Below are 27,601 nucleotides of genomic sequence, written 5' to 3' on the forward strand. Positions count from 1 at the left end.
GAAGCAGTGGAGATGGTAAGTCCATGATGTTTTAAAGATAGAGCCAAATGTTTGATGGATCAGATGTGGCATGTGAGAGAAGTCCAAGGTAACTCCATGACTGTGGACTGAGCAACTAAAAGAATGGAGTTGCTGTTTATTAAATGGTAAAAACATGGTGGGAGTAGTAGGTCTGGGGGTGGGGATTTAGAGTCTGTTTGTATATTTGTGTTTGAGATATCTGTAAGCTATCCAAGTAGAGATGTCACATAGGTAGAAAATTTTAAGGAGTTTGGGAGAGAGGTCCAAATTGAAGATATAAATCCAGGAGTTGTCAGTATATGAAGTCACCTGGGGAGTTAAGTATAGAAGAGAGGCTATCCAAAGATTTAAGTCCTAGGGATGCTTCCTTGTTTAAAGGTAGGGAAGACGAGGAGGAACTAGCAAAGGAGAATGAGGTGAGGCAGCCAAGAGATACGAGGAGACCAAAAGAAGATAATGGACCCATAGCCAAGTGAGAAAAGTGTTTTTGGGATGAAAAGCGTGATCTCTTATCAGATGCTGCTTCAAGAATTGACAGTTGGATTTGGCATCTTGGAGGTCATTGCTGACAAGATTAGTTTGAGTGGAGTAAGTGCTAGGAATGAACACCAGATTGAAGAGGGTAGAATATGAGGGAGGGAACTTGGGGTACCAAAACCAAATAGTTCTTTTGAGGAATTTTGCTATAAAGAGTCAAGAAATAGTTGAGAGGGAGATGTGAAGTGTCTGGAGGGGGATGTAAAGTCAAAGGATTGCTTGTTTTTAATTTGGGAAGGTATGTTCCTATCTGTGTGCTGATGGGCATGATCCTGTCGAAAAAGGGCCAACTTATTGGAGTAATAATGTATATATGAGCATGAATGGGATCTTGTCATGGACTATGGAATTGGCCTTAAATAAGAGTCTGAACAGCCTATGAAAATAAGGAAAGTAGACTTACGGGTACACATTCAGGTCAGTTGGTAAACGTAGCAGTGGGAACTTACATATCCTTTTATGATTGCTTCAGTATTCTTACTGATAGATATATTAAGGTGGAATCTTCATCTGAGAGTGACAGGTAAGAAATATTAAAAGTTTGAGGGAAAATAAGAAAGTAAAGAAAATAAAAAGTAAAATAGTCATATTAGATTGTGAGAGAGTGACTGGACCAGGAAAATACAATGGGATTACCCACTAGTTTGATGTTAGTGGGGTGATAAATATTAAATATGTCTAGTTAGTTTGTGTGTTTTTTTCATGCTTTATCTTCCAGTCTCGTACAGGTGAGGGGTAGGAAGAGCGTTTTAACCAGGATTGGGGTTTTGCTAAAAGAGTTCCTGAGAGAGAGAGAAGATCAAAGAAATTGAGTTATGGAGGGATATAATTATAGGTAATGGTTAGCATTAGGTTACAGCCATGGGCCTGTAGAGCTAATATAGGGCAGAGGACCAGACCCTCAGAAGAAAGTCAAGGAACTCAGAGACTGGATGTTGGAAGAGTCAGCTGTGTGGACCTTGAAATCACAGTGATTACTATGTGCCAAATTCATGATCACCTCTTCCTCAGCAGTTTGACGATAATTGCCAAAAATATTGGAGAGAAAGTAAGTTAGGAACAGTAGTTGTGTAGTTTTTTTTCTAAATCATGGCAGATGTTTGCTTATTTCACTTTTTTAGACTGAGCTCTTTTCGAAAGGTGATGCCAAAAATTGTATTAACAAAGTCATGCCCTTTTTTGGGGGGAGGGGCAGGTTTGGAGGAGCCATGCAAGGATCTCATTTTCTGGACCAGGGATTGAACCTGGGCCACAGCAGGGAAAGCCCAGAATCCTAATCACTAGGCCACCAAGCCATAGCCAACAGTTTTATTTAGTAATTTTTAACTGGTTTATTTTGGTAGTTAGTTGTTTATTATTATTATTAGTTTGTTGAAAATTTATTAAAACAGCTTACAATGTAGATCTCAAAACAAACCATTATGAAGCTATTAACCAAAAACCTTTTAAGACCTAGAAATATTAAAAAAAAAAAAAAGGGCCATGTTCAGCTCTTCAGGAAAAATAGGTATAGAACAACAAAATAGATATAGAACAACAAAAAATTTATTAAATACAAACTGAAATTTGCACAGGGGTCAGCCCTTCAGGCATCTCTTGTCCTTATCTCCTTATAGCCGGTCTATGAACAACTCCTTTTAACTTTGCTTCTAAAATGCATTACATGTTTTTTTTCCACTTCTGTCTTCATAGCTATAAATTCAAGCAAAGCCATCACTGCTTCTCACCTAGATTACTGCTGTTAGGAGAGTCCTAGGTTGAGAAAGTTGCAAGAGACTTTTAGATCTTGGCTGAAAAGTCACCTTTCAGAACAGTCATCAGAACCACTTAAAGTAACTTTCCTGACCCTCACGTCACCTATAGCATTGTCCTAGGTTTTTCTTATCATATGTGTTATTACCTTGGGTCTTTTGTTCATTGTTTTTGTCTTTCTGCCACCTTTACTAAATTGGAGCAAGGAACTTGGCTGTCTTGTATACTACTCCTGCCTATTGTCTGGAACAAGTCAATTTCTGGTGCAGAAGATGTTCAAAAATATTTGCTGAATGTAAATATATTGGAAAGCAAATAATCATCTGGGAATCTTGAGACAGAAAAAAAAAAGTTTCTAATCTGATTGCAGCCATGAATTTAAAAGGCGCTTACTCCTTGGAAGGAAAGTTATGACCAACCTTGATAGCATATTCAAAAGCAGAGACATTACTTTGACAACAAAAGGTCCGTCTAGTCAAGGCTATGGTTTTTCCCGTGGTCATGTATGGATGTGAGAGTTGGACTGTGAAGAAGTCTGATCGCCGAAGAATTGATGCTTTTGAACTGTGGTGTTGGAGAAGACTCTTGAGAGTCCCTTGGACTGCAAGGAGATCCAACCAGTCCATTCTAAAGGAGATCAATCCTGGGTGTTCATTGGAAGGACTGATGCTAAAACTGAAACTGCAGTACTTTGGCGACCTCATGCGACGAGTTGACTCACTGGAAAAGACTCTGATGCTGGGAAAGGTTGGGGGTGGGAGGAGAAGGGGACGACAGAGAATGAGATGGCTGGATGGCATCACCGACTTGATGGACATGAGTTTGAGCGAACTCCGGGAGTTGGTGATGGACAGGGAGGCCTGGCGTGCTGTGATTCATGGGGTCGCGGAGAGTTGGACACGACTGAGCGACTGAACTGAACTGAATCTGGTGGGCCAGGTTAGTTCAGTACCATTGGGTCCTAGGAGAAGCCAGTAGGAAAAGACACACAGTCTAGAGCCCAGCACATCTGAAGAGTGAGGCTTGGTATTCCGCAAGGAGGAAATTCATTTCTTTACTCAAAAGAAAATCAAATCTTCATCAGGGCATGTGTTTCATTTCAGAGGTCTGGTGACTGATAAACAGACGTTTTTTCTTTTGTTTTAACTGGGGAAGATTAGACAGCAGAGAATTCTGAACAGTTTGATACTAAAGGAAGAAAAGATGATTAATGCAGAGGCTGTAAAGAATTAGCAGAAGTATGGAAAGACTGATTGTTGTTGTTCAGTAGCTGAGTCGTGTCCAACTCTTTGTGACCCCATGGGTTGCAGTACACTAGGCTCCTCTGTCTTCCACTATCTCCTGGAATTTGCTCAGATTCATGTCCATTGAGTCAGTAATGCTATCTAACCGTCTCATCCTCTGTTGCCTCCTTCTCCTTCTGCCTTCAATCTTTCCCAGATCAGGGTCTTTTCCAATGAGTCAGCTCTTCTCATCAAGTGGCCAAAGTATTGGAACTTTAGCTTCAGCATTCAGTTCAGTTCAGTCTCTCAGTCGTGTCCGACTCTTTGCGACCCCATGAATCACAGCACGCCAGGCCTCCCTGTCCATCACCAACTCCCGGAGTTTACTCAAACTCATGACCATCAAGTCGATGATGCCATCCAGCCATCTCATTCTCTGTCGTCCCCTTCTCCTCCTGCCCCCAATCCCTCCCAGCATCAGAGTCTTTTCCAGTGAGTCAACTCGTCGCATGAGGTGGACAAAGTATTGGAGTTTCAGCTTTAGCATCAGTCGTTCCAATGAACACCCAGGATTGATCTCCTTTAGGATGGACTGGTTGGATCTCCTTGCAGTCCAAGGGACTCTCAAGAGTCTTCTCCAACACCACAGTTCAAAAGCATCAATTCTTCGGTGATCAGCTTTCTTCACAGTCCAACTCTCACATCCAAATATGACCACTGGAAAAACCATAGCTTCAGCATTAATCCTTCCAATTAATATTCAGGGTTGATTTCCTTTAGGAAATGAAATTGACTGATTTGATCGCCATGCAGTCCAAGGGACTCTTAAGAGTCTTCTCCAGTGCCACAGTTCAAAAAGCATCAGTTCTTCAGTGCTCAGCCTTCTTTATGGTCCAGTTCTCGTATCTGTACATGACTACTGGAAAAACCATAGCATTGACTATAGTGGACCTTTGCTGGCAAAGTGATGTCTTTGCTTTTTAACACTGTCTAGGTTTGTCATAGCTTTCCTGCCAAGAAGCAGTTGTCTTTTAATTTCATGACTGCAGTCACCATCCACAGTGTTTTTGAAGTCCAATAAAATAAAATCTGTCACTGTTTCCACATATTTCCCTTCTATTTGTCATGAAGTGATGGGACTGAATGCCATGTTCTTAGTTTTTTAAATATTGAGTTTCAAGCCAGCTTTTTCACTTTACTCTTCCACCCTCATCAAGACGCTCTTTAGTTCTTTATTTTCTGCCATTAGCATGGTATCATCTGCATAGTCTGAGGTGGATGATATTTCTCCCGGCAATCTTGATTGCAGCTTGTGATTCATCCAGCCTGGCATTTCACGTGATGTACTCTGCATATAAGTTAAACAAGCAGGGTGACGATACACAGTCTTGTTGTATTCCTTTCCCAATTTGGGAACAAGGAGATTGTAGATATCTGGGACAGGTAGTTGTTAGTTGTTGTTCAGTCACTAAATTGTGTCTGACTCTTTGGGATCCCATGGACTGCAGCATGCCGGGATTCTCTGTCTTTTACTGTCTCCCAGAGTTTGCTCAAACTCATGTCCATTGATTAGGTGATGTCATCCAACCATCTCATTCTCTGTCCCCCCTTCCTCTCCTGCCCTCAGTCTTTCCCAGCATCAAAGTCTTTTCCACTGTGTTGACTCTTCACGTCAGTGGATCACAGCCTTGTGTAACTCAGTGAAGCTATGAACCATGCTGTGCAGGGCCACCTCCTAAGACAGATGGGTCATGGGAGAGTTCTGACAAAATGTGGTCCATTGGAGAAGGGAATCTCAAACCACTTCAGTATTCTTGCCTCGAGAACCCTGTGAACAGTATGGAAAGGGGCAGGTAGAGGGACTACCAAAAAAAGGAAAGGGGAGAGTGATACATGATCCAGTTAAATCAAAATTGTCTTACCTATGAATAACCAAGTATTGTGCCTCTTGATGGCGTCCCAGTAAGAAATGAGCTCTGGGAGAGAATCTCTTCTGCGAGGGACTCACAGTGTCCAGCAAGACAGACAGACAGTGACTGAATACACTGTTATTGTTGCTTTGAAATAGCGGGTGTCTTTATAAGTAGTTGGCCAGCCAACCCTGGGATAGAATTTCATGTGGTGGTCCTCAGCTTTGTTTTTGCAGAGACCTGATTTCAATCCATCAGTAGTTGCCTGATTTCTTAAAAAATGCCCCATACTAACCACGCTCATAAAAGATTGGTGCTTCAGTCAAAACATCAGTTTATTAATTTACAGTGAGGAAAGCTATGTGAATAGCCAAATTTTAATTAGATTACTTGATGAGCACGACAAAGAATAAGGGGAACTGAGTAAATGTTGAATGACATTAGGCATTGGCGATCTGAGCTGCTTTGTACAAGGCATATAAGTGCAGAGGGAACTAGCCAACCACATCTGCTGATCAGGATACCGAGCTTCCCTTGTGCTGAATGAACACAAACGAATCTTGCTTAATGAACCCCATTTTCTTATATCTGCATGGCAACTCCTTCTTTCTGTGGTTATGTTGCTACCATTCTAGAGTCATTTGTTCTACTTTTTTGGGAAACATTCTCTTTTCATCCTCATATGTTGATCTTGTCAGTTGAAGATACCGATCTTTCCTGGGGGTGGGAATGGAGAGCAGAGAAAATGTCCAGGATGATATGTATGACGTTTACTTAGGTCTTAAAGAATATGTAAGGATTTGAGAACAGAGGAAGATGAGAAAGAGTGCTTTCATTGTGGGGAGAGGGAAATAAGCAAAGGCATAGAGATCTAAAACTTTAGGGTCTATTTGGCATATAGGCTATGTGATGGTCAGCAGCCAGAGATAATGTTGGAAAGCTAGCTGGGATCCGTTTGTAAACTTCGTATCTCATGTTGAGGAGTTTGGATTTTATCTGGTAGGTCAGGAGTTGATAAATGTTTTCTTTGAAGGACCAGATAATAAATACTTGAGGTTTGACACACCATATGGGTCTCTGTTGCATTTACTCAACTTTGCCGTTGTAGCACAAGAGCAACCACAGACAATACATAAGAGAGTGACTGTGAGTATATTCCAATAAAGCGTTACTTACAAAAATAGGCAGCAGGCCAAGTGACACTGTACTTTTCCTTATCCCATTGAAGGTACTGTGAGACTTAGATTTTTGAACCAGAGCGCATGACCACATGTGTGCATTAAAGAGAGAAAAGATAAGAGGCTGAACCCAGAGCCTGCCCTGTTGAAATAGTGATGAAATGAGGGTTAACTCCTCATATATTGAAAGAATGTAACTCTGAATCATGTAATTCCACTTGTGGGGGGTTGTCTTTTTTTTTTTTTTTACTCGAAGAATTTTTTTAAATTAATTTATATTTTAATTGAAAGATAATTACTTTGCAGAATTTTGTTGGTTTCTGCCAAACATCAACGTGAATCAGCCATAGGTGCACGTATATCCCCTCTCTCTTGAATCTCCCTCCCACCTCCCTCCCCATACCACCTCTCTAGGTTGTTACAGAGCCCCTGTTTGAGTTCTCTGAGTTGTATGGCAAATTCCCGTTGGCTGTTTGTTTTACATATGGTCGTGTAAGTTTCCGTGTTACTCTCCCCTCACATCTCACCCTCTCCTTCCTTCCCCTCCCCCTACCACATCCACAGGTCTGTTCTCTGTGTCTGTCTCCACTGCTGCCCTGCAAATAATTTCATCAGTATCGTCTTTCTAGATTCCATGTATATGTGTTAGTATATGATATTTGTCTTTCTCTTTCCAACGTACTTCACTTTGTATAATAGGCTCTAGGTTCATCCACCTCATTAGAACTGACTCAAATGTGTTCCTTTTTATTGGTGAGTAATATTTCATATATATGTACCACAGCTTCTTTATCCATTCATCTGTCAATGGACATCTAGTTTGCTTCCATGTTCTAGCTGCTGTAAATAGTGCTGTGGTGAACATGTTTCTTCTTGAATTTTGGTTTTCTAAGGGTATATGCCTAGAAGTAGGATTGCTGGGTCATATGGTGGTTTTATTCCTAGTTTTTTAAGGAATCTCCATACCGTCTTCCTTAGTGGCTGTATCAATTTACATTCCCACCAACAGTGCAAGAGGGTTCCCTTTTCTCCATACCCTCTCCACCGTTTATTGTTTATAGACTTTTTGATGATGGCCATTCTGACTGGTGTGAAGTAATATCTCATTGTGGTTTTGATTTGCATTTCTCTAATGAGTGATGTTGAGCATCTTTTCATGTGTTTGTTACCGTCTCTATGTGTTCTTTGGAGAAATGTCTGTTTAGGTCTTTTTCCCACTTTTTGATTGAGTTGTTTGTTTTTCTGGTATTGACTTGTATGAGCCACTTGTATATTTTGGGAGTTAATCCTTTGTCAGTTGTTTAATTTGCTGTTATTTTCTTCCATTCTGTGGGTTGTCTTTTCACCTTGTTTGTGGTTTCCTTTGCTGTACAAAAGCCTTTTTTAAAAAAATTCATTTATTTTTTAATTGAAGGATAATTGCTTTACAGAATTTTGTTGCTTTCTGTCAAACCTCAAGACAAAAGCTTTTAAGTTTAATAAGGTCCCACTTAGAGAATGGCATTGAAACACGTATGTTGTCATATGTGAAACGAATCACTAGTTCAGGGTCAATGCATGCTATAGGATGCTCGGGGCTGGCATGCGGGGATGACCCAGAGGGAGGATAAAGGGAGGAGGGAGGTGGGAGGGGGGGTTCAGGAGGGGGAACTTATGTAAACCCGGGGCGAATTCATGTCAATGTATAGCAAAACCAACCAATATAATATTGTAAAATAATTTGCCTCCAATAAAAAAATAAAATAAAAAAAATAATAAGGTCCCACTTAATGTGGTGTTGCAGTCCCTTGGACTACAAGGAAATCAAGCCAGTCCATCCTAAAGGAAATCAGTCCTGAATATTCATTGGAAGGACTGATGCTGAAGCTGAAACTCCCAATACTTTGGCCACCTGATCCGAACTGACTGCTTAGAAAAGACCCTAATGCTGGGAAAGATTGAAGGCAGGAGGAGAAGGGGAAGACAGAAGATGAGATGGTTGGATGGCATCACCAAATCAATGGACATGAGCTTGAGTAAACTCTGTGAGTTGGTGATGGACAGGGAAGTCTGGCGTGCTGCAGTTCATGGGGTTGAAAAGAGTCAGATACAACTGAGCAACTGAACTGAACTGAGGTTCCACTTGTTTATTTTTGTTTCCCTTACTCTAGGAGGTAAGTCATAGACGAGGTAGGTCATAGAGGATCTTGCTTTGATTTAGTCATCGAGTAGTCTGCCTATCTTTTCCTCTAAGAGTTTTATATAGTTTCTGGTCTTATATTTAGGTCTTTAATCCATTTTGAGTTTATCTTTGTGTGTGGTGTTAGGAAGTATTCTAATTTCATTCTTTTACATGTAGTTGTCCAGTTTGAAGAGGCTATCTTTGCCCATTGTATACCAGTTGTTTTTTAAATAGTGTCAAGATCTAACTCTATTTTTTTTTTTTAAAAGTGAAACTAAAGGAGAATAAGTGGAGACTGGTTAAGTAGAGAGGTATTTCTCTTAAATTATTGTGGATCCTAGTGTTGATTGATTATTTTTGCAAAAAACTAAATTGCCGTCAATGGGAATCAAGTTCTGTATTCATTATGCCTGTCCGACCTTCTGCAGTGTGCGAACGTAATTCTTCCTACTATTTTTCTGTATTTGAACCTCAGAGAATCCTTTGGTTACATAGTACTTTGTCTCCATTTTGTGCAAATGCATCATTTAGGTATTAAAACTGCCTGTGTATTCAGTTCAGTTGTTCAGTTGTGTCCAATACTTTGCAACCCCATGGACTGCAGCACACCAGGCCTCCCTGTCCATCACCAACTCCCAGAGGTTACTCAAACTCATGTCCATCAAGTCGGTGGTGCCATCCAACCATCTCATCCTCTGTCCTCCCCTTCTTCTCCCACCTTCAATCTTTCCCAGCATCAGGGTATTTTCCAATGAGTCAACTCATTGCGTGAAGCGGCCAAAGTATTGAAGTTTCAGCTTCAACATCAGTCCTTCCAATGAATATTCAGGACTGATTTCCTTTAGGATGGACTGGTTGGATCTCCTTGCAGTCCAAGGGACTCTCAGAGAGTCTTCTCCAACACCGCAGTTCAAAAGCATCAATTCTTCGGCGCTCAGCTTTCTTTATAGTCAAACTCTCACATCCTTACATAACTATGGGAAAAACCATCGCTTTGACTAGATGGACCTTTGTTGGCAAAATAATGTCTCTGCTTTTTAATATGCTCTGTAGATTGGTCATAACTTTTCTTCCAAGGAGCCACATCTTTTAATTTCATGGCTGCAGTCACCATCTGCAGTGATTTTGGAGCCCAGCAAAGTAAAGTCTGTCACAGTTTCCATTGTTTCCCCATGTATTTGCCATGAAGTGATGGGACCCGATGCCATGATCTTAGTTTTCTGAATGTTGAGTTTTAAGCCAACCATCACTCTCCTCTTTCACTTTCATCAAGAGGCTCTTTAGTTCTTTGCTTTCTGCTCTAAGTGTGGTGTCATCTGCATATCTGAGGTTATTGATATTTCTCCTGGCAATCTTGATTCCAGCTTGTATTTCTCATGATGTACTCGGGAATGCCAAAGAATGCTCAAACTACCGCACAATTGCACTCATCTCACACGCTAGTAAAGTCATGCTCAAAATTCTCCAAGCCAGGCTTCAGCAATATGTGAACCGTGAACTCCCAGATGTTCAAGCAGGTTTTAGAAAAGGCAGAGGCACCAGAGATCACATTGCCAACATCTGCTGGATCATGGAGAAAGCAAGAGAGTGCCAGAAAAACATCTATTTCTGCTTCATTGACTATGCCAAAGCCTCTGACTGTGTGGATCACAATAAACTGTGGAAAATTCTAAAAGAGATGGGAATCCCAGACCACCTGACCTGCCTCTTGAGAAACCTGTATGCAGGTCAGGAAGCAACAGTCAGAACTGTACATGGAACAACAGACTGGTTCCAAATAGGAAAAGGAGTGCGTCAAGGCTGTATATTGTCACCTTGCTTATTTAACTTTTATGCAGAGTCCATCATGAGGAACGCTGGGCTGGAAGAAGCACAAGCTGGAATCAAGATTGCTGGGAGAAATATCAATAATCTCAGATATGCAGATGACACTACCCTTATGGCAGAATGTGAAGAGGAACTCAAAAGCCTCTTGATGAAAGTGAAAGAGGAGAGTGAGAAGGTCGGCTTGAAGCTCAACATTCATAAAACAAAGATCATGGCATCTGGTCCCATCACTTCATGGCAAATAGATGGAAAAACAGTGGAAACTGTCAGACTTTATTTTTTGGGGCTCCAAAATCACTGCAGATGCTGATTGCAGCCATGAAATTAAAAGACGCTTGCTCCTTGGAAGGAAAGTTATGACCAACCTTGATAATATATTAAAAAGCAGAGACATTACTTTGCCAACGAAGGTCCGTGTAGTCAAGGCTATGGTTTTTCCCGTGGTCGTGTATGGATGTGAGAGTTGGACTGTGAAGAAAGCTGATCGCTGAAGAATTGATGCTTTTGAACTGTGGTGTTGGAGAAGACTCTTCAGAGTCCCTTGTACCGCAAGGAGATCCAACCAATCCATTCTAAGGGAGATCGATCCTGGGTGTTCACTGGAAGGACTGATGCTAAAGCTGAAACTGCAATACTTTGGCCACCTCATGCAACGAATTGACTCACTGGAAAAGACTCTGATGCTGGGAAAGGTTGGGGGCGGGAGGAGAAGGGGACGACAGAGAATGAGATGGCTGGATGGCATCACCGACTCTGTGGACATGTTTGAGTGAACTCCGGGAGTTGGTGATGGACAGGGAGGCCTGGCGTGCTGTGATTCATGGGGTCGCGGAGAGTCGGACACAACTGAGCGACTGAACTGAACTGACTAACTCTGAATATAAGTTAAATAAGCAGGGTGACAATATACAGCCTTGATGTACTCCTTTCCCAGTTTGGAACCAGTCTGTTGTTCCATGTCCAGTTCTAATTGTTGCTTCTTGACCTGCATACAGATTTCTCAGGAGGCAGGTCAGGTGGTCTGGTTTTCCCTTCTCTTTAAGAATTTTCCACAAGAACAATTAAAGCAGTTCTACCTGGTGCTGATGCAATGATAAATATAAATGTAAATATGGCATCCTGAATCTCACAATAGTGCTTCATTTAAAGTGATCCCAAAGATCTAGAATATAGCTATTTTTTAAAAAAAATCTAAATAGAAAGCTAAAATTTAAAACATCTGTCAAATGAGATGGCTAACAATCCATCTGGAAGTCATGTGTGAAAAAGAAGGATTCTAGAGACATGTAATAACTGAAAAGAAGTAGGTTAATGGAATGAAGGCTTTTGGCCCAGAATATTCCAGGAGTTTCCCTCCGTTCCTTGGTATTGCTTCCACTAACTAAAATCCAGTGGAGCAGTGGCAGAGTGAAAAGGAAACCGCATCCTGGCAACAGTTCCTCTAGACTTTGTGGACTGTTCTAACAAAGTTCTTCAGCCTTTGAGTAGGACAAGATAGACTGCCAGGAGGATGAGAGATCTGGCTGTCAGAATTTATATAGTTGATGCCTCTAGAGTAGAGGGGTGACTCTCAAAGCCTGGTTCCAGACTGACTGCATCGGCACCAGCTGGCAGCTTGTTAAAAAGGCAGCTTTTCAGCCCTATCCCTCGACCTACTCAATCAGGAAACTTGGGGTGGGGCCTCAGGGTGACATTCTAACAAGCCCTCCAGGGGGTTCTGATTCACTCTAAAACTTGAAAACTGCTGCTTTGCTCCAAAAAATGAGTCAAGGATAGAGAATTAAAGAGTCTGATCATACCAGAATTTCAAGTTTAAAAATTTTCTACTTCTGCCTGAAAGTTTACCTAATTGGCAAAACTAACTTTTGCTTATATACAACCTTTAAAAAAAAATGACTATGAGACCGTTATGTTAAAAAAAGATCTATTCCTATATTGTGTAAATTATGAAGTGTATTTTTATGAAATGGATTTTACGTTAGCTTGGCGATTAAAAGAAGTTCCTGTAGACTCAGTGTAGATTTAAGATACTTCTCTAGGACACTGGTTGAAACCATTTAGCATTTGTTCTCCTTCCAATACACAGATGTCAAAGGGCAAGCAAGAGAGGACATGTTATCCATGGACACAAAGCAGAGCTAAGCACAGCTTCCAGAGCTTCCCTTCCTAAGAAGTTTGAAGCTTCTCTTGCTAATGCTTGGCATATTGTCACTACACAGCTAATCCTCAGTGAAGGATGAGCGGTACAATCAGGTTAGGAATCTGAACACTTGAGTTTTGAGCAACGTTCGGTAGGATGAACTACCTGGAAGTTCTTGTCTCTTGGCAAAATTTCATGGTCTGAACATAAAGGAAATGCCTTTGCATTGCTTTGAAAAGGAAAAAACAAGCCAAGGAAGTAAATTCCTTAGATAATTGAAAAACGCTTTGATATGTTTCCCCCAAGAAATACCTTAATAAATTAGCAAGAGTTAAAATGGAAGAAGAGATTTGAAATGTATAACTGACAAAGATTAGTATCCAGAATATGGTAAAGAGCATCTCTCCTGTTTTTTTAAAGATAACACAATATAAAAATGGGCAGAGGTTCTTCATAGACTAAGGAACACCACTGTGTCTAAGTGACGAAGGCCAAGAACATAAAAAGATGCACAGCCTCATCACAACTCAGCAAAATGCAAATTAAAACCACAATGAAATATCATTTCATATCCACCAGAGTGGGTAAAAATACCCCACCTCTGATAATATCAGTAGTTAGCAAGGATGAACAACATGAATTGTCATGCACTGAATCTTCCAGGAATCTAAATTGGTACAACCAATTTGAAAATAGTTTAACATTACCTAGTAAAGTTGGTAATACCATACCCTTGTCCCAGCAATTCCATTCCTAGCTTTGGACAACTTGGAGAAACTCTTGCACATGTATACCAGGAAAATAGGCAACAAATAGCCTATTTCACAGCAGAAAAATAGAGCAGGAAAGACTGCAGGTCTTCAGATGTTCATTTATACAGTAGAATGTTATATAGAAATGAAAAAGGAAAGAATTTCAGCTCTAAATATGAACTCAAAACAATGTTGAGTATAAAAAGCAAGGCATACTTGTGGACACAGTGTGGGGAGGGAGAGTGAGATGAATGAAGAAAGCATCAACATGTATACACTACATGTAGGATGGATAGCTGGTGAGAAGTTGCTGTGTAGCACAGGGAGCCCAGTCTTGTGCTCTGTGATGACCTGGGGGGATGGGATGTAGGGAGGGAATGTTTGTATAATCATGGCTGATTTGCATTGTTGTATGGCAGAAACCAACACAGCATTGTAAGAAAATTTTAAATAAATACATCAGGAAAAAGCTAGGAAACATAATGTATAAGTCCACATATGTATATGTACCAAAAATAGCAAAACTAAAACTGTTTAAAAGATATGTACATTTGAGGTAAAACTGTAAAGAAAGTGAGAGAATGTTTAATTCAAAATTCAGTACTTCTACTGGCTACTACTTCCAGAGGAAGAGATGGGAAGGGGAACATGAGAGAACTAGTAATATTCTCTTTCTGAGGCTGGGTTGTATGTTCTCACGGTGTTCATTTTATTAATCTTTAAGCAATACTATTCAGTGCTTTGTGTGACAGATTTTACTTTGGAGTCCCATCACTTCATGGGAAATAGATGGGGAAACAATGGAAACAGTGTCAGACTTTATTTTTTTGGGCTCCAAAATCACTGCAGATGCTGATTGCAGCCATGAAATTAAAAGACACTTACTCCTTGGAAGGAAAGTTATGACCAACCTAGATAGCATATTAAAAAGCAGAGACATTACTTTGCCAACCAAGGTCTGTCTAGTCAAGGCTATGGTTTTTCCTGTGGTCATGTATGGATGTGAGAGTTGAACTATAAAGAAAGCTGAGCATCGAAGAATTGATGCTTTTGAACTGCGGTATTAGAGAAGACTCTTGAGAGTCCCTTGGACTGCACGGAGATTCAACCAGTCCATTGTAAAGGAAATCAGTCCTGAATATTCATTGGAAGGACTGATGCTGAAGCTGAAACTCCAATACTTTGGCCACCTGATGCGAAGAACTGACTCATTGGAAAAGACCCTGATGCTGGGAAAGATTGAAGGCAGGAGAAGAAGGGGAGGACAGAGGATGAACTGGTTGGATGGCATCGACTTGATGGACATGAGTTTAAGTAAACTCTGGGAGTTGGCGATGGACCAGGAATCCTGGCATGCTGCAGTCCATGGGGTCGCAAAGTCAGATATGACTGAGCAACTGAACTGAACTGATAAATCTCAAAAATATGTTAAACTACATTAAAGACTTTTTGAATTGACTGTTCAAACATTAAAAGAATAGCGAAAGCTGATTACTCTTAGTACACATTCATGTACTTTTATCCGTTTCTTACCCTTATCTGTCTCAAATACCATATCACTGATATTTTAATGAAGGAAGTATTTTTTCAAAATGTTTCTAATTTTTTCCCCTGTAATTACCTGCCACCTTCTTTAAAATTGCATTTTATGGTTAATGTATTTGAAAGTGCTGATACCTTCTATTGCATAGTCTCCACAAACTTTATTGTTTTTAATTGAGAAGATACATTCCCTGGATACATGTATTCTTCAAATTGGAAGTACAGAGGAGGTTTACCAAGCTTAGTAATGACGATAATAATTAGGTGTTCAGAGAAGTGAAAAATAATCCAGGGTTGCTGCTAAACCAGATGAGGTGCCAGCAGAACAGGTGTAAGCCAGACCCGTCTAGGGCTGTTATACAAAATGCCTCTAATCTAACATCTGCGTAAGTACAGCTCCATTTATTTGCTTGTTATTGGACCCAGATGTTTGCTAGCTGACAGACCCCTGTAGTGAACCTTCCTTTCTTCGTAGGAGATGAAAACACATAAAAGGATTCATAAAATGTTACTAGTTTGAGGAGGAAAATGTATTAGTAAAAGTATTAAGTTAGGAAAAATTGGGAGAAGGGAGTAGGAAGTGTATCCCAGCTTTGAAGTACTGGGCGTTTTACAACTGAGAAAAATTTAGCCACATCACTAAGTCTCAGGATTATTTCTTAATCACACAGAAACATTTGTGAGACAAATGATCCACATATGTGGCTAGAAATACTTCATTATAGAAATACTTCATTTTTATTTCACACTTTTTGTGGTACTTATTTTAAGTATTGTTTTTCCTGTGGTACAGTCCTGCTGTATCTGGAAAGATGATGTTTGGGAGTGATGGACATGGTGAGGAAATGGTGGAGATCCTTTCCTATCACCAGACCCACCTGACCAATCTTTCCGGTCAGTGGATGACATATCACAGCATAGTATTGTGTTTTACTAAAGCATTTTCAGAATGCTATGTTGTTTTTTATTTTCCTTTAAAGATGCCTTTTCCTAATAAAAATGTTAGTGTGTATTGTTTAGAATATATATAATATTTCACATTTTAAAAATAATCAGTACACTTTCTTCAGAATTTTATTTCAACTTGGAACCTAGATTACCTTGCCAAATAAATGTATTATTTTCATTATGCAGCAAAATATAATTAGAAGGAAAAAATACCTTATCAAAAATATTTTTTAAACGCACCTTCTCATTTTTTTCCAATGGCCACTTCTCCTGTGGAGACTATATTAATATCCTCTCTACATTGAGTCAGAAAATAATGTTCTTCTAAGCAGTTTACAACAAAACAAGCATACCTCAAACATACTGTACTTAAACAAAGTACTCTGGTAGCAATCATTTGAAAACCATTGATGGAAAAAATTATATTTTGATACATAAGTTCTTCCCCCCTAAAACTCAGTTATCCGGAAATCTAAGTACTATCAAGAAGCTGTTTTAATGGATTTGAATTTTATTCACTCCTTCACCTCTTTCTTCCTAGTTATGGCTTTCTGTTTTCTTTTGGTTGCTTTTTGTCAACAAAAGGCAAAAGGTAAAGGTATTTAATGATTCATAGAGGAGGGTAGTGCATGATATATGGTCAAAGAATTTATGACACATGGAAATTACATTTAATTTAACCTAGAATAGATTGAAGTAAGGTGGACATGACATAACATTTTAAATGTTTTTGTTTTCTCTTCATAGTTTTGAGAAAAAAAATCACTTCTCACTGTACTGGATAGCAAAAATTAAGTGACTTCCTCTACTGCAAACCATGGCACTGTCTTTCCGGAAGGACTTAGAAAAATACAAGGACCTGGATGAAGATGAGCTCCTTGAGAATCTATCAGAAATAGAACTGAAACAACTGGAAACTGTTCTGGATGATCTTGACCCTGAGGTAGGTGCTACATCATAAAGAGAAATGAAATAATTTTTCAAACCCTTTGATACTAAGTAGCTGCCTTCAAGCACTTATCTTTTTCATGACTTCCCTGATACTGCCCTCCTACTCCTCCTCTTTATCCAAATGAACTTTTGCCTCCTTCCCAGTTCCCCCACTTTTGCCTTGTATCTCTAATAACATAACTCGTCTAAGCATTTTTTACAACGTTTGTATTTTCAAACATATCCCAAAATTTTCTCCCTTTTAAGAAATCTTCTCTCTCTGGGCAGGGAATAATGTTTTGGGTAGAATACAGCATATGCCAGCCTCTGTGCCTCTTCAGGGCTTCTATACCAGAATGGTTGCAGTGTAGAAAGTGTCTCTAGAAGGTTCTTCATGACCTTAAATCTAATGCTTACCTTTCTGAAAGATGCTGAACAAACTGGATCACAGTTTCCAGTCATTGGTAGGATAGATCTCAGTAGACTCTGGGCAGTACTACAATCCATGTAAAGCAGACCTGAATATATGTTTTGTTTTGCAAAATGGATGTTGTTTATCTTGTACATTACTTAAGGATAAGGTAGAGACCCTTGATCCTTGAATTATTAATCCCTGGTATGTTTCAGGGGGCAGCAGCTGTTGGGGGGGTGAAGGTAAGTGGCAGTGAGGGGAGAACACTGAGTTTATGGCTCCCTAATCTGAAGGTAATGACTATTTGCTGGGCTTCTTTTCTTTACCATATTTTATTATGCCAAAACGTTGATTTTTAGTGCCTTTTATGGATTGTGGTAGAGTTTGTTTTATGAAAGTGTTCTTTTCACTACCACACATTTATTTTCTGCTAGAATATTTTTTAATTTTTATTGCACCTTACACTCCTATTCTCAGCATTACTTCAGCACTTGGTTAATGTGTCTGTTCAGTTCAGTCGCTCAGTCATGTCCGACTCTTTGCAACCCCATGAATCACAGCACGCCAGGCCTCCTTGTCCATCACCAACTCCCAGAGTTCACTCAAACTCTTGTCCATCGAGTCGGTGATGCCATCCAGCCATCTCATTCTCTGTCGTCCCCGTCTCCTCCCACCCCCAAACCCTCCCAGCATCAGAGTCTTTTCCAGTGAGTCAACTCGTCGCATACAGATCAGATCCCTTAACCATAATTGTTATTGTAAGGAAGATTTTTTAGTACATCCAAGACTGTAGGATAACTCAGAATAACAGTGCTCTTTTGCACGTCACAGCAGAATCTTCCCCAGGCATTTCAACCTGTCAGACCTATTTGAATCAAACAGTAGGAACATAAGCTTTCATCTAGTCCAGAGTTTCTCAACCTTGGCACTTGAAACTGCAATACTTTGGCCACCTCATGCGACGAGTTGACTCACTGGAAAAGACTCTGATGCTGGGAAAGGTTGGGGGCGGGAGGAGAAGGGGACGACAGAGAATGAGATGGCTGGATGGCATCACCGACTCTGTGGACATGAGTTTGAGTGAACTCCGGGAGTTGGTGATGGACAGGGAGGCCTGGCGTGCTGTGATTCATGGGGTCACGGAGAGTCGGACACGACTGAGCCACTGAACTGAATTCTTTGCTGTGGGCTGTCTGAGGCATTATGGGATGTTTAGCAGCATCCTAGACCTCTGCTCACTACATACTAATAGCACACCCTCCTGTTTTAAAATGTACCTGGGATTTTGTTTTAATCAGGTCTGGTAAGATGACATGTAAAAAGAACTTACGTGAAAGAAGAGTTTATTACTTACAGTTCCCAACAGCAGGAGGCACACCAAGCTGCACAGGGCCACCAGGGGAAGCAATGGGTTGGCCAGGAGTCAGAAGGAATGAGGAGCAAGTATGGCCTAGAATTTTATTGTGCTTTCCAGGGGAAAAAACAGGTGAGACAGAGTAAGCAAGTGTGGGCAAGCTTAGGATTGGGCAGTTTGAATAATTTCAGTGTCTCTGGGCTACAGGAGTGGCTTCTAGTTATCTGATATCTGGTCCTGGGCCAATTTAGGGCACAGCAAGTATTGGCTTCATGTGGGAGAGGTAAAAGAGGTGGTTGGGGATATAGTCTATGGTTTTCGTATGAAAGACACACTGATGACAGACAGAGTTGTTTGCTATCCCTAGGAACTGCTTAGCCCTGCGAAGGGCGGTCTTTCCAGGATTAGCAAGGCCCCCACTATGTCAAAGCATCATAAAATACAGAAAATTTAAAATATGGTTAACATGCTTTCCTACCAGTTGTGACAATCAAAAATATTTCCAGATATTGCCAGTCATCCCTTGGGGAACAAAAACACCCTTAGTTGAGAAAAATTGATCTAGCTCTTGTCCTCTGTTTCACAGATAGAAAACAAAAAGTTAGGTGACTTGCTTCAGTTTTACAATTATGGAAAGACCTGAGACTAGATCCTTCACTATCTGATTGATGCCTGGTAGAGTCTAGTGGTCTTTCTGTTAAATGCCAGTGAGTCCCCTTTAATTTGTGCCTTATGCTGTAGGTCTAAAAGCTGATGGCTTTTATTTTCTTATTTGGAAATCCATGGCCTGCTTCTTGTATGGAGAGACTTGAGTTCTAACTTTTGGATGTATTTTGTAAACTCCCCAATCCTAGTTATGACTCCCCCACCCCTGGTACTATTGGTTGAGATTAGAAGAACAGTGATGTTTATTGACAGCTTGATGCAATGTGAATATAATATCTCATTATAAATATTTTGGAGGGCTGGCTATTTTACTTTCCTTATGCTACATTCAGTTTACTTATTTGCTAACTTATCTGTTTTTTTTGAAACTTCTGTCTCCAAAAGACAGCCAATCAGTCTAGGCAAAAGCTATTTTTTCAATTCTAAACTGGAAATTAATTATTACAATAGCATTTCACTGTAAGGGAGAAGCATGTCATTTTAATGAGATTTTTATCTATTTATTAATAGATAAAATAGATTTTTATCTGTTAAGCAATTATGATCTATTAACTTACTAGATTAAAGTGTACTTCTAATAAAGCTTTAGCTTTTGGCCTCCAAAGCCAGATAGTGCTCATTTATTTTGTGGTCAAAGACTGTATTTAAGGAGCCAGGATTCCAGCTAATATATCATTTAAAACCTGTACGGGCTTGAATAGGCAGATGGAACACTGCAACTCTATTGCTACCACCATGAAATAGCAGTATATGTATAAGGGTCTTATTGATGGTGAAGGGAAATAGCTTGTATTAATTTGCCTTAATGAGCATTTTTCTTTAAAAATATCCTTGGGACTTTGTCCAATAGGTAAGATCCCACATGCTTTGAGCCCAAAAGAATCAGAATATAAAACAGAAGCAGTGCTGTAACAAATTCAGTAAAGACTTTGAAATGGTCAACATCAAAACAATCTTTTTTTAAAAAGTATTCTCAAATCTTTATTCAGGGACTTCCCTGGTGGTCCAGTGGCTAAGACTCCATGCTCTCAATGCAAGGGGCACAGGTTCAATCCCTGGTCAGGAAACTAGGTCCCACATGGGGCAGCTAAATATCCCTCATGCCACAACTAAAGATCCCATATGCCGCAACGAAGATGCTGAGTGCTGTAACTGGGACCTGGTACAGCTAAATGAATAAATAAAATAAATGTATTTTTAAAGTCTTTATTCAATAATTATTGGGGGTGGGAAGCAACCTATATATCTCAGATACTATGCTAGGCTTAGGGATGCAAGAGTGATCTAAACAAGTGTGGTCTTTGCCCTCAGAAGACAGGCTGGTAGGAGTAGGGGGAATTAGACATTAATCAAATAATCATGCCATACAAGAGTATATAATGGGAGGTTAGGAAAAGCTTTCCGTGGAGGGATGAAGCTGCATTCTGAAAAATGAATAACAGAAAAGGATGGACAGAGCATCCCAGGGAAGGAAGTATATGGCAGGTAAAAGGGAGGAACAAGGGCTGATGTAGCTAGAATGGAGAGGGTAGGGTGTGTGAGGTGAGGCTGGGATAACCTCTAGGATGGGGGGATGGAGTGGGAGTGAAGGTTGAAGAGTATTTGGCAACGAATCCAGGGAGACCAGTTGAGAGGCCTATGCAATTTTCCATCCCAGCTTGGATCATAGTGTTCAGTTCAGTTCAGTCGCTCAGTCGTGTCCAACTCTTTGCGACCCCATGAATCGCAGCACGCCAGGCCTCCCTGTCCATCACCAACTCCCGGAGTTTACCCAAACTCATGTCCATCGAGTCGGTGATGCCATCCAGCCATCTCATTCTCTGTTGTCCCCTTCTCCTCCCACCCCCAATCCTTCCCAGCATCAGACTCTTTTCCAGTGAGTCAACTCTTCTTATGAGGTGGCCAAAGTATTGGAGTTTCAGCTTTAGCATCAGTCCTTCCAATGAACACCCAGGACAGATCTCCTTTAGGATGGACTGGTTGGATCTGCTTGCAGTCCAAGGGACTCTCAAGAGTCTTCTCCAACACCACAGTTCAAAAGCATCAATTCTTCGGCGATCAGCTTTCTTCACAGTCCAACCCTCACATCCATACATGACCACGGGAAAAACCATAGCCTTGACTAGATGGACCTTTGTTGGCAAAGTAATGTCTCTGCTTTTTAATATGCTGTCTAGGTTGGTCATAACTTTCCTTCCAAGGAGTAAGCGTCTTTTAATTTCATGGCTGCAATCAGCATCCGCAGTGATTTTGGAGCCCAAAAAAATGAAGTCTGACACTGTTTCCCCATCTATTTTCCATGAAGTGATGGGACCAGATGCCATGATCTTAGTTTTCTGAATGTTGAGCTTTAAGCCAACTTTTTCACTCTTTTCTTTCACTTTCATCAAGAGGCTTTTTAGGTCCTCTTCACTTTCTGCCATAAGGGTGGTATCATCTGCATATCTGAAGTTATTGATATTTAGACCAGAGTAATTGTGCTAGAGACGGAGGAAAGTTAGACAGTTCTTTAGGAAGTAAAAATGGTAGGATGGTTGGTTGGGAATGGATTCCTCATGTGAAGCTCTTGCCTTGATTTCAAAGCCAGAGGGTAGAAACCTTGTGTTTCTTTTTTTTTGTTCTTATAGACAGTTTTGTGTTGTAGAAACATTTTTTGTGCGTGCTTAGGAACAGATCTCTTTTGTATTTCATCTTGAAAGACGAACTTTCTGTGTAATACATGCAATATTACATGAGGAAAACACAAAAGATGAATTTTATGAAAATTATTATGGATTTCAGCAAATGGCCAGAGTTGAAGTGCCTGATGCAATACTGAAACTGCAATAGCTGAAACTGCAATACTTTGGCCACCTCATGCGAAGAGTTGACTCACTGGAATAGATTCTGATCCTGGGAGGGATTAGGGGCGGGAGGAGACGGGGACGACAGAGAATGAGATGGCTGGATGGCATCACCGACTTGATGGATATGAGTTTGAGTGAACTCCGGGAGTTGGTGATAGACAGGGAGACCTGGTGTGCTGTGATTCATGGGGTTGCAAAGAGTCGGACACGATTGAGCGACTAAACTGACTGACTGACTGACTGACCATATTTTTAGTTATATAATGAAAATTTATTTTTATCATTATCCATATAAAATTACCCCAATGAAAAATGATCTTATAACAGCCAGGAGATTAAACATCCTCACGGATATTGGGAGGTACTTTGGAACAGAGTTGGCCCTTTTATGTGACTTTTTGTCTGCCTCCCATTTTCAAAGCAAAGAATACTTAAGGACTGTGAGACAAGGTAATATCACCTCTTTGGTTTTTGACAAGCAGAAGGGTGTCCCTCACATTATCTAGTCACTGCTTGTTATTCTCGGGCTTAGTGAAAATACAATGTAGGACCTAAAAGAGACAACTTTAGTTCATCGCCTCCCACCTCTCCCCCAACTGTCAGTTGCTCCGTGCACTCAAAAAGGCTGTACCCATGTGGAAACCTAAGAATATAACTCTTGCCGTAAGAATCTCTGAGTGTCTTAGTGCATGAGTAGCCAATGACAGTGGTTGCTGCAAGTACATCCTAGTGCCAATGTATGCACACATACGTACACATAGAAGTTGAACATATTGTGTTTAAACACAAGTAAGTGTTAATTGCCTGATATCCTATATAGATATACTGTGTGTATACATATTTTTCTTATGAAAAAAAATCTTTACGATGAAATAGACATTATGAAGGACTATGATGTATGTAGTCATTATAATTCTTTTGCAATGAATGTTACAATATTTTTTGTGTGTACATATATGTTGAGCTGTTATTAAGCATCACAAACTATTTTTTATTACTGTCCCAGGACGCTTAAAAAATAAAGGGTGTTTCCTACTAGTAGAATACTCTCTGAAGAAGAGACGAATGTGCCTATTTAAATAATAGTGTAAGTTAATTTTACCTAATTTTAAAAAGCTTCATTTGGAATACTTTTATGTTGCTGCCCTCAAACTCTGTAATGAAGTCTTTAATGCCTACATCTCATTCTAGTCTATAATTCTTTCTTAGATGGGTAACATCTGGACGCATACAGCGTTAGCGTTCTTGCTGGTCATAATGGCTGATTCATTCTCTTTGGCAGAACGCCCTTCTGCCTGCAGGGTTCCGGCAGAAGAACCAGACATCAAAGTCTGCCACAGGGCCGTTTGATCGAGAACACCTCCTTTCATATCTGGAGAAGGAAGCTTTGGAGCATAAGGACAGGGAAGACTATGTGCCCTACACTGGAGAAAAAAAAGGTAAGTACAAAACTTTGAAGCACAAAACATGATTCAATAGCAATTTATTTTTTTTCTTATAGGTAGAATTGGAGAAAATGTTTTTAAAGCTGCATCATGGATAGCCTCAAAGATTAATACTGTTGACTTTAAAAATTATTAGGTAATTTGGGCATTTCTCTTACGTTCAATAACTTGGCCCATAAGTTCCTTGTTAATGATTTTTTAGTGAGGTTTTATTACATAGTGATTTTTAGTTCTCTGAGGAACTCTTTAATTCTCAATTGTAACAAATACTAAAAGTTAACTGAGGTAAAATTTTAAATGCAATACTACATTATATAATGCAGTGATGTCAAAGTGCCACTCAATCCTAACTCTTAGTTTAAAGTGGAATGCCATTAAAAAAAATTCAGGTCATATTTTCAAAGACTCTTTTTAAGATCCTATAGCCTTCTTTATTAATTCAATGATTCATAACCATTATAATTTTAATTATCAGTGCTTCATAATTATTATTTTTGGGAAATTCTTCAAGACCAGGTCCTTCCCACTGAAGATTTTGACCTTAGCTAGCCTCAGTGGAGAACGAGTACAACTATGTTTTTTAAAGCTCTCTATATAATAATATTTAACATGAAATAGGTTAAGTTTCTCAGCTTTCAATACAGGTTGGCCTGAGAAGCCAGATTCTGTTTGCTCTTGTGTTGAGAATACTGTACATGGAACACTGGGGAATGGTGGCAGCAGTAGAGCTGATCTTCAGTTCTTCCAGGCACTTTTTTTACATCTGAATCCTTAGTAGACCAGGCAGGGAGAATGGTTAGAGCATGGTGCTTTCGCCTAGTGAGGCTTTAGCTTTTTATTCAGGAAGAAAGCCATTCTCAAGAATATGGCCACAACTCTGTCACAGGGTTACCTCTTAGCTTCAGGCAAAGGTAGAAAATTCATTTTAACATGTTCATCTCTGTAATAGATAAACGTTGTGAATGGCGTTTGAATCAGTATTCACAAAGTCTGCATCAGGCCTTTTCACAATTATCTATTATCCCCAACTCCTTTGCTCTTTCTATCAACCTTACATCTCCCTCATCTCTAGTTGAGAATCAGTACATTACTTATATACTTATATTTGTCAGTGTTCTACAGAGAAAGAGAACCAAAAAGATGTGTATGTCTGTGTGTAGAGACAAATTTATTTATTCATTTGTTCATTCATTCCTTTTTGTGAAAATTGAGGTATAGTTGATATACGAAATATAAGTTTCAGGTATACAACACAGTGATTCACATTTTTATTTATTTATCTATTTTTTGGTAAATTTTATTTGAAAACTGAAATTTACAATGTGTTTATATCACTCACTGAGTACATGGCATTTAAAAACAACATCATTACAGAAAGATAACAAAAATACAAAGTCTTATTACCTACAGGATATGGAAAACATTATGCACTCAATTTTATCTTTATTTTTAGTGCATTAATACCTGGTATATATTAGGTGCTTTCTTTTATTTATGATTATTCTGTTTATCTTGCTAACTTCTTAAACTGGCTGTCACTTGTATACTCATTGCTTTTCCTTTTTATGTAAAGTCTACTACATTTAAGGCCTCAGTTGATTCACATTTTTAAAGGCGATGCTTCATTTGGTTATTAAAAGTATTAACTATATTCCCTGTGCTGTACAGTATATCCTTGTAACCTGTTTATTTTATACCTAATGTGTGTGTCTGTGTGTTCATTTGTATCTGCCTCTTTGCAACCCCATGGATTGTAGCACACCAGACTCCTCTGTCTATAAAATTTTTCAGGCAAGAATACCGGAATGGGTTGCCATTTCCTGCTCCAGGGGATCTTCCTGACCCAGGAATCAAACCCATGTCTCTTGAATCTCCTGCATTGGCAGGCAGATTCTTTACCACTGTGCTACCTGGGAAGCCCACACATAGTAGTTTATGCCTGTTAATACCCTGTCCTATTTTTCCCCTCCCCCTGTCTTCTCCTGCTGGTAACTACTAGTTTGTCTTCTGTATCTGTGAGTCTGCTTCTTTTTTGTTATATTCACTAGTGTATTCTCTATTTTTTAGATTCTACATGTAAGTGATAACATACAGTATTTGTCTTTGTCTGTCTGACTTATTTTCACTAAGCATAATACCATCCAAGTTTATCCGTTTTGTTTCAGATGGCAAGATTTCATTCTTTTTTTTTTTTCAGCTGAGTAGTATTCCGTTCATTTGTTGATGAACACTTAGGTTGCTTCCATATCTTGGCTGTTGTTTTATAAAATAATGCTGCTGTGAATACTGAGTGCATATATCTTTTTGGATTAGCGTTTTTATTTTTTTCAGATATATACCCAGGAGTGGAATTGCTGGATCATATAGTGGAATTCTGTTTGCAGTTTTTTGAGGAACCTCCATACTATTTTCCACAGTGGCTACCCAAATTTACATTCTCACCAAGGGTTCCCTTTTCTCTATATCCTCACCAACTTTTGTTATTTGTATTCTTTTTGATGGTAGTCATTCTGACAAGTGTGATGTGATATCTCATTATGATTTTAATTTGCATTTCTCTGATGATTAATGATGTTGAGATGTGCCTGTTGGCCATCTGTTTGTCTTCTTTGGAAAAATGTCTCTTTAGGCCTTTTGTCCATTTTTAATTTTTTTTTTGATGTTGTGTTTTATGAGCTATTTATGTATTTTGGGTAGTAACCCTTTATCAGTCATATTATTTGCAGATAATTTTTCCCATTCAGTAGATTGTCTTTTCATCTAGTTGGTGATTTCCTTTGCTGTGCAAAAAGCTTTTAAGTTTAATTGCATCCTTTTGTTTATTTTTGCTTTTCCTTTGCCTTAGGGGACAGATCCAAAAAAGGACTGCTAGGATTTATATCAAAGAGTGTTCTGTGTATGTTTTCTTCTGGGAATTTTTATGGTTTCTAGTCATACATTTAGGTCTTTAATCCATTTTGAGTTTATTTTTGTATATGGTATTAGAGAATGTTGTAATTACATTATTTTACAGGTAACTGTCTAGTTTCCCCAGCACCACTTACTGAAGAGACTGTCTTTTCTCTGTTGCATATTCTTGCCTCTTTTATCACAGAAGAGTTGACCTTAAGTGCGTGGGTTTATTTATGGGCTCTATTCTTTTGATTTGATCTATGTTTCTCTTTTTGTGCCAACACCATACTGTTTTGATGCCTGTGGCTTTGTAGTATAGTCTGAGGTCAAGGGAGCCTGATTCCTCCAGCTTAATTTTTCTTTCTCAAGATTGTTTTAGCTGTTAGGGGGTCTTTTGTGTTTCCGTATAAATTTTAAAATTATTTGTTGTAATTCTGTAAAAAAGAAAAAATGCCTTTGATATTTTGATAGGGATTGTATTGAATCTGTCGATAGCCTTGGGGAGTATGGTCATTTTAACAATATTAATTATTTGAATTCATGAACATAGTATGTCATCCCAGCTGTTTGTGTTGTCTTCAGTATCTTTCCTCATTGTCTTAAAGTTTTCTGAGTACAGGTCTATTACCTCCTTAGGCAGGTTTGTTCCTAAGTATTTTATTCTTTGATGCAGCTGTATAAGAGGTTGCTTCCTCAGTGAAAATAGATTTATTATAAGAAATTGAGCTCATGTGATTAAGTCGCCCAGTCATGGCCAACTCTTTGTGACCCCATGGACTGTATCCCACCAGGCTCCTCCATCCATGGGATTTTCCAGGCGAGAGTACTGGAGTTGGTTGCCATTTCCTTCTCCAGGGCATCTTCCCCACCCAGGAATCGAACCCGGGTCTCCTGCATCGTAGGCAGATGCTGTACCGTCTGAGCCACCAGGGAAATCTATGGAGGCTTAGTAAGTCTAAAATCTGCCAAATAGGCTGGCAGGCTGGACCCAGGGAAAAGTTACAGTTCTAGCCCAAAGGCAGTCTTCTGTCAAAATTCCTTCTTGCTCTCAGAGAAGATCAGCCT

At 39.6% G+C, this 27,601-nt stretch overlaps 1 protein-coding gene and 1 non-coding gene across 6 annotated transcripts in view; one reads left to right on the forward strand and one right to left on the reverse strand.

The window, feature by feature from the left end:
- Nucleotides 1-27,601, forward strand: part of TMOD3 (tropomodulin 3) — a 96,556-nt gene that overhangs the window by 25,538 nt on the left and 43,417 nt on the right. For 4 of the 5 annotated variants that reach the window (XM_088839608.1, XM_055437377.2, XM_055437378.2 and 1 more), the window contains exons 2-3: nucleotides 16,739-16,934; nucleotides 23,482-23,638. In XM_088839608.1, the coding sequence (XP_088695734.1) occupies nucleotides 16,809-16,934; nucleotides 23,482-23,638 (283 nt within the window). In that variant the 5' untranslated portion in view covers nucleotides 16,739-16,808. Of the gene's footprint in view, nucleotides 1-16,738; nucleotides 16,935-23,481; nucleotides 23,639-27,601 lie in introns of those variants that run through there. The other variant, XM_088839609.1, reaches the window with a different exon arrangement.
- TRNAR-ACG (transfer RNA arginine (anticodon ACG)) lies at nucleotides 27,398-27,469 on the reverse strand. The gene has a single exon. It is a non-coding gene; the product is annotated as a tRNA-Arg (tRNA).

The sequence above is a fragment of the Moschus berezovskii genome, chromosome 9 (assembly GCF_049115385.1).
Source record: "Moschus berezovskii isolate FMDL1 chromosome 9, NW_MosBer_1.0, whole genome shotgun sequence".
Taxonomy (NCBI): domain Eukaryota; kingdom Metazoa; phylum Chordata; class Mammalia; order Artiodactyla; family Moschidae; genus Moschus; species Moschus berezovskii.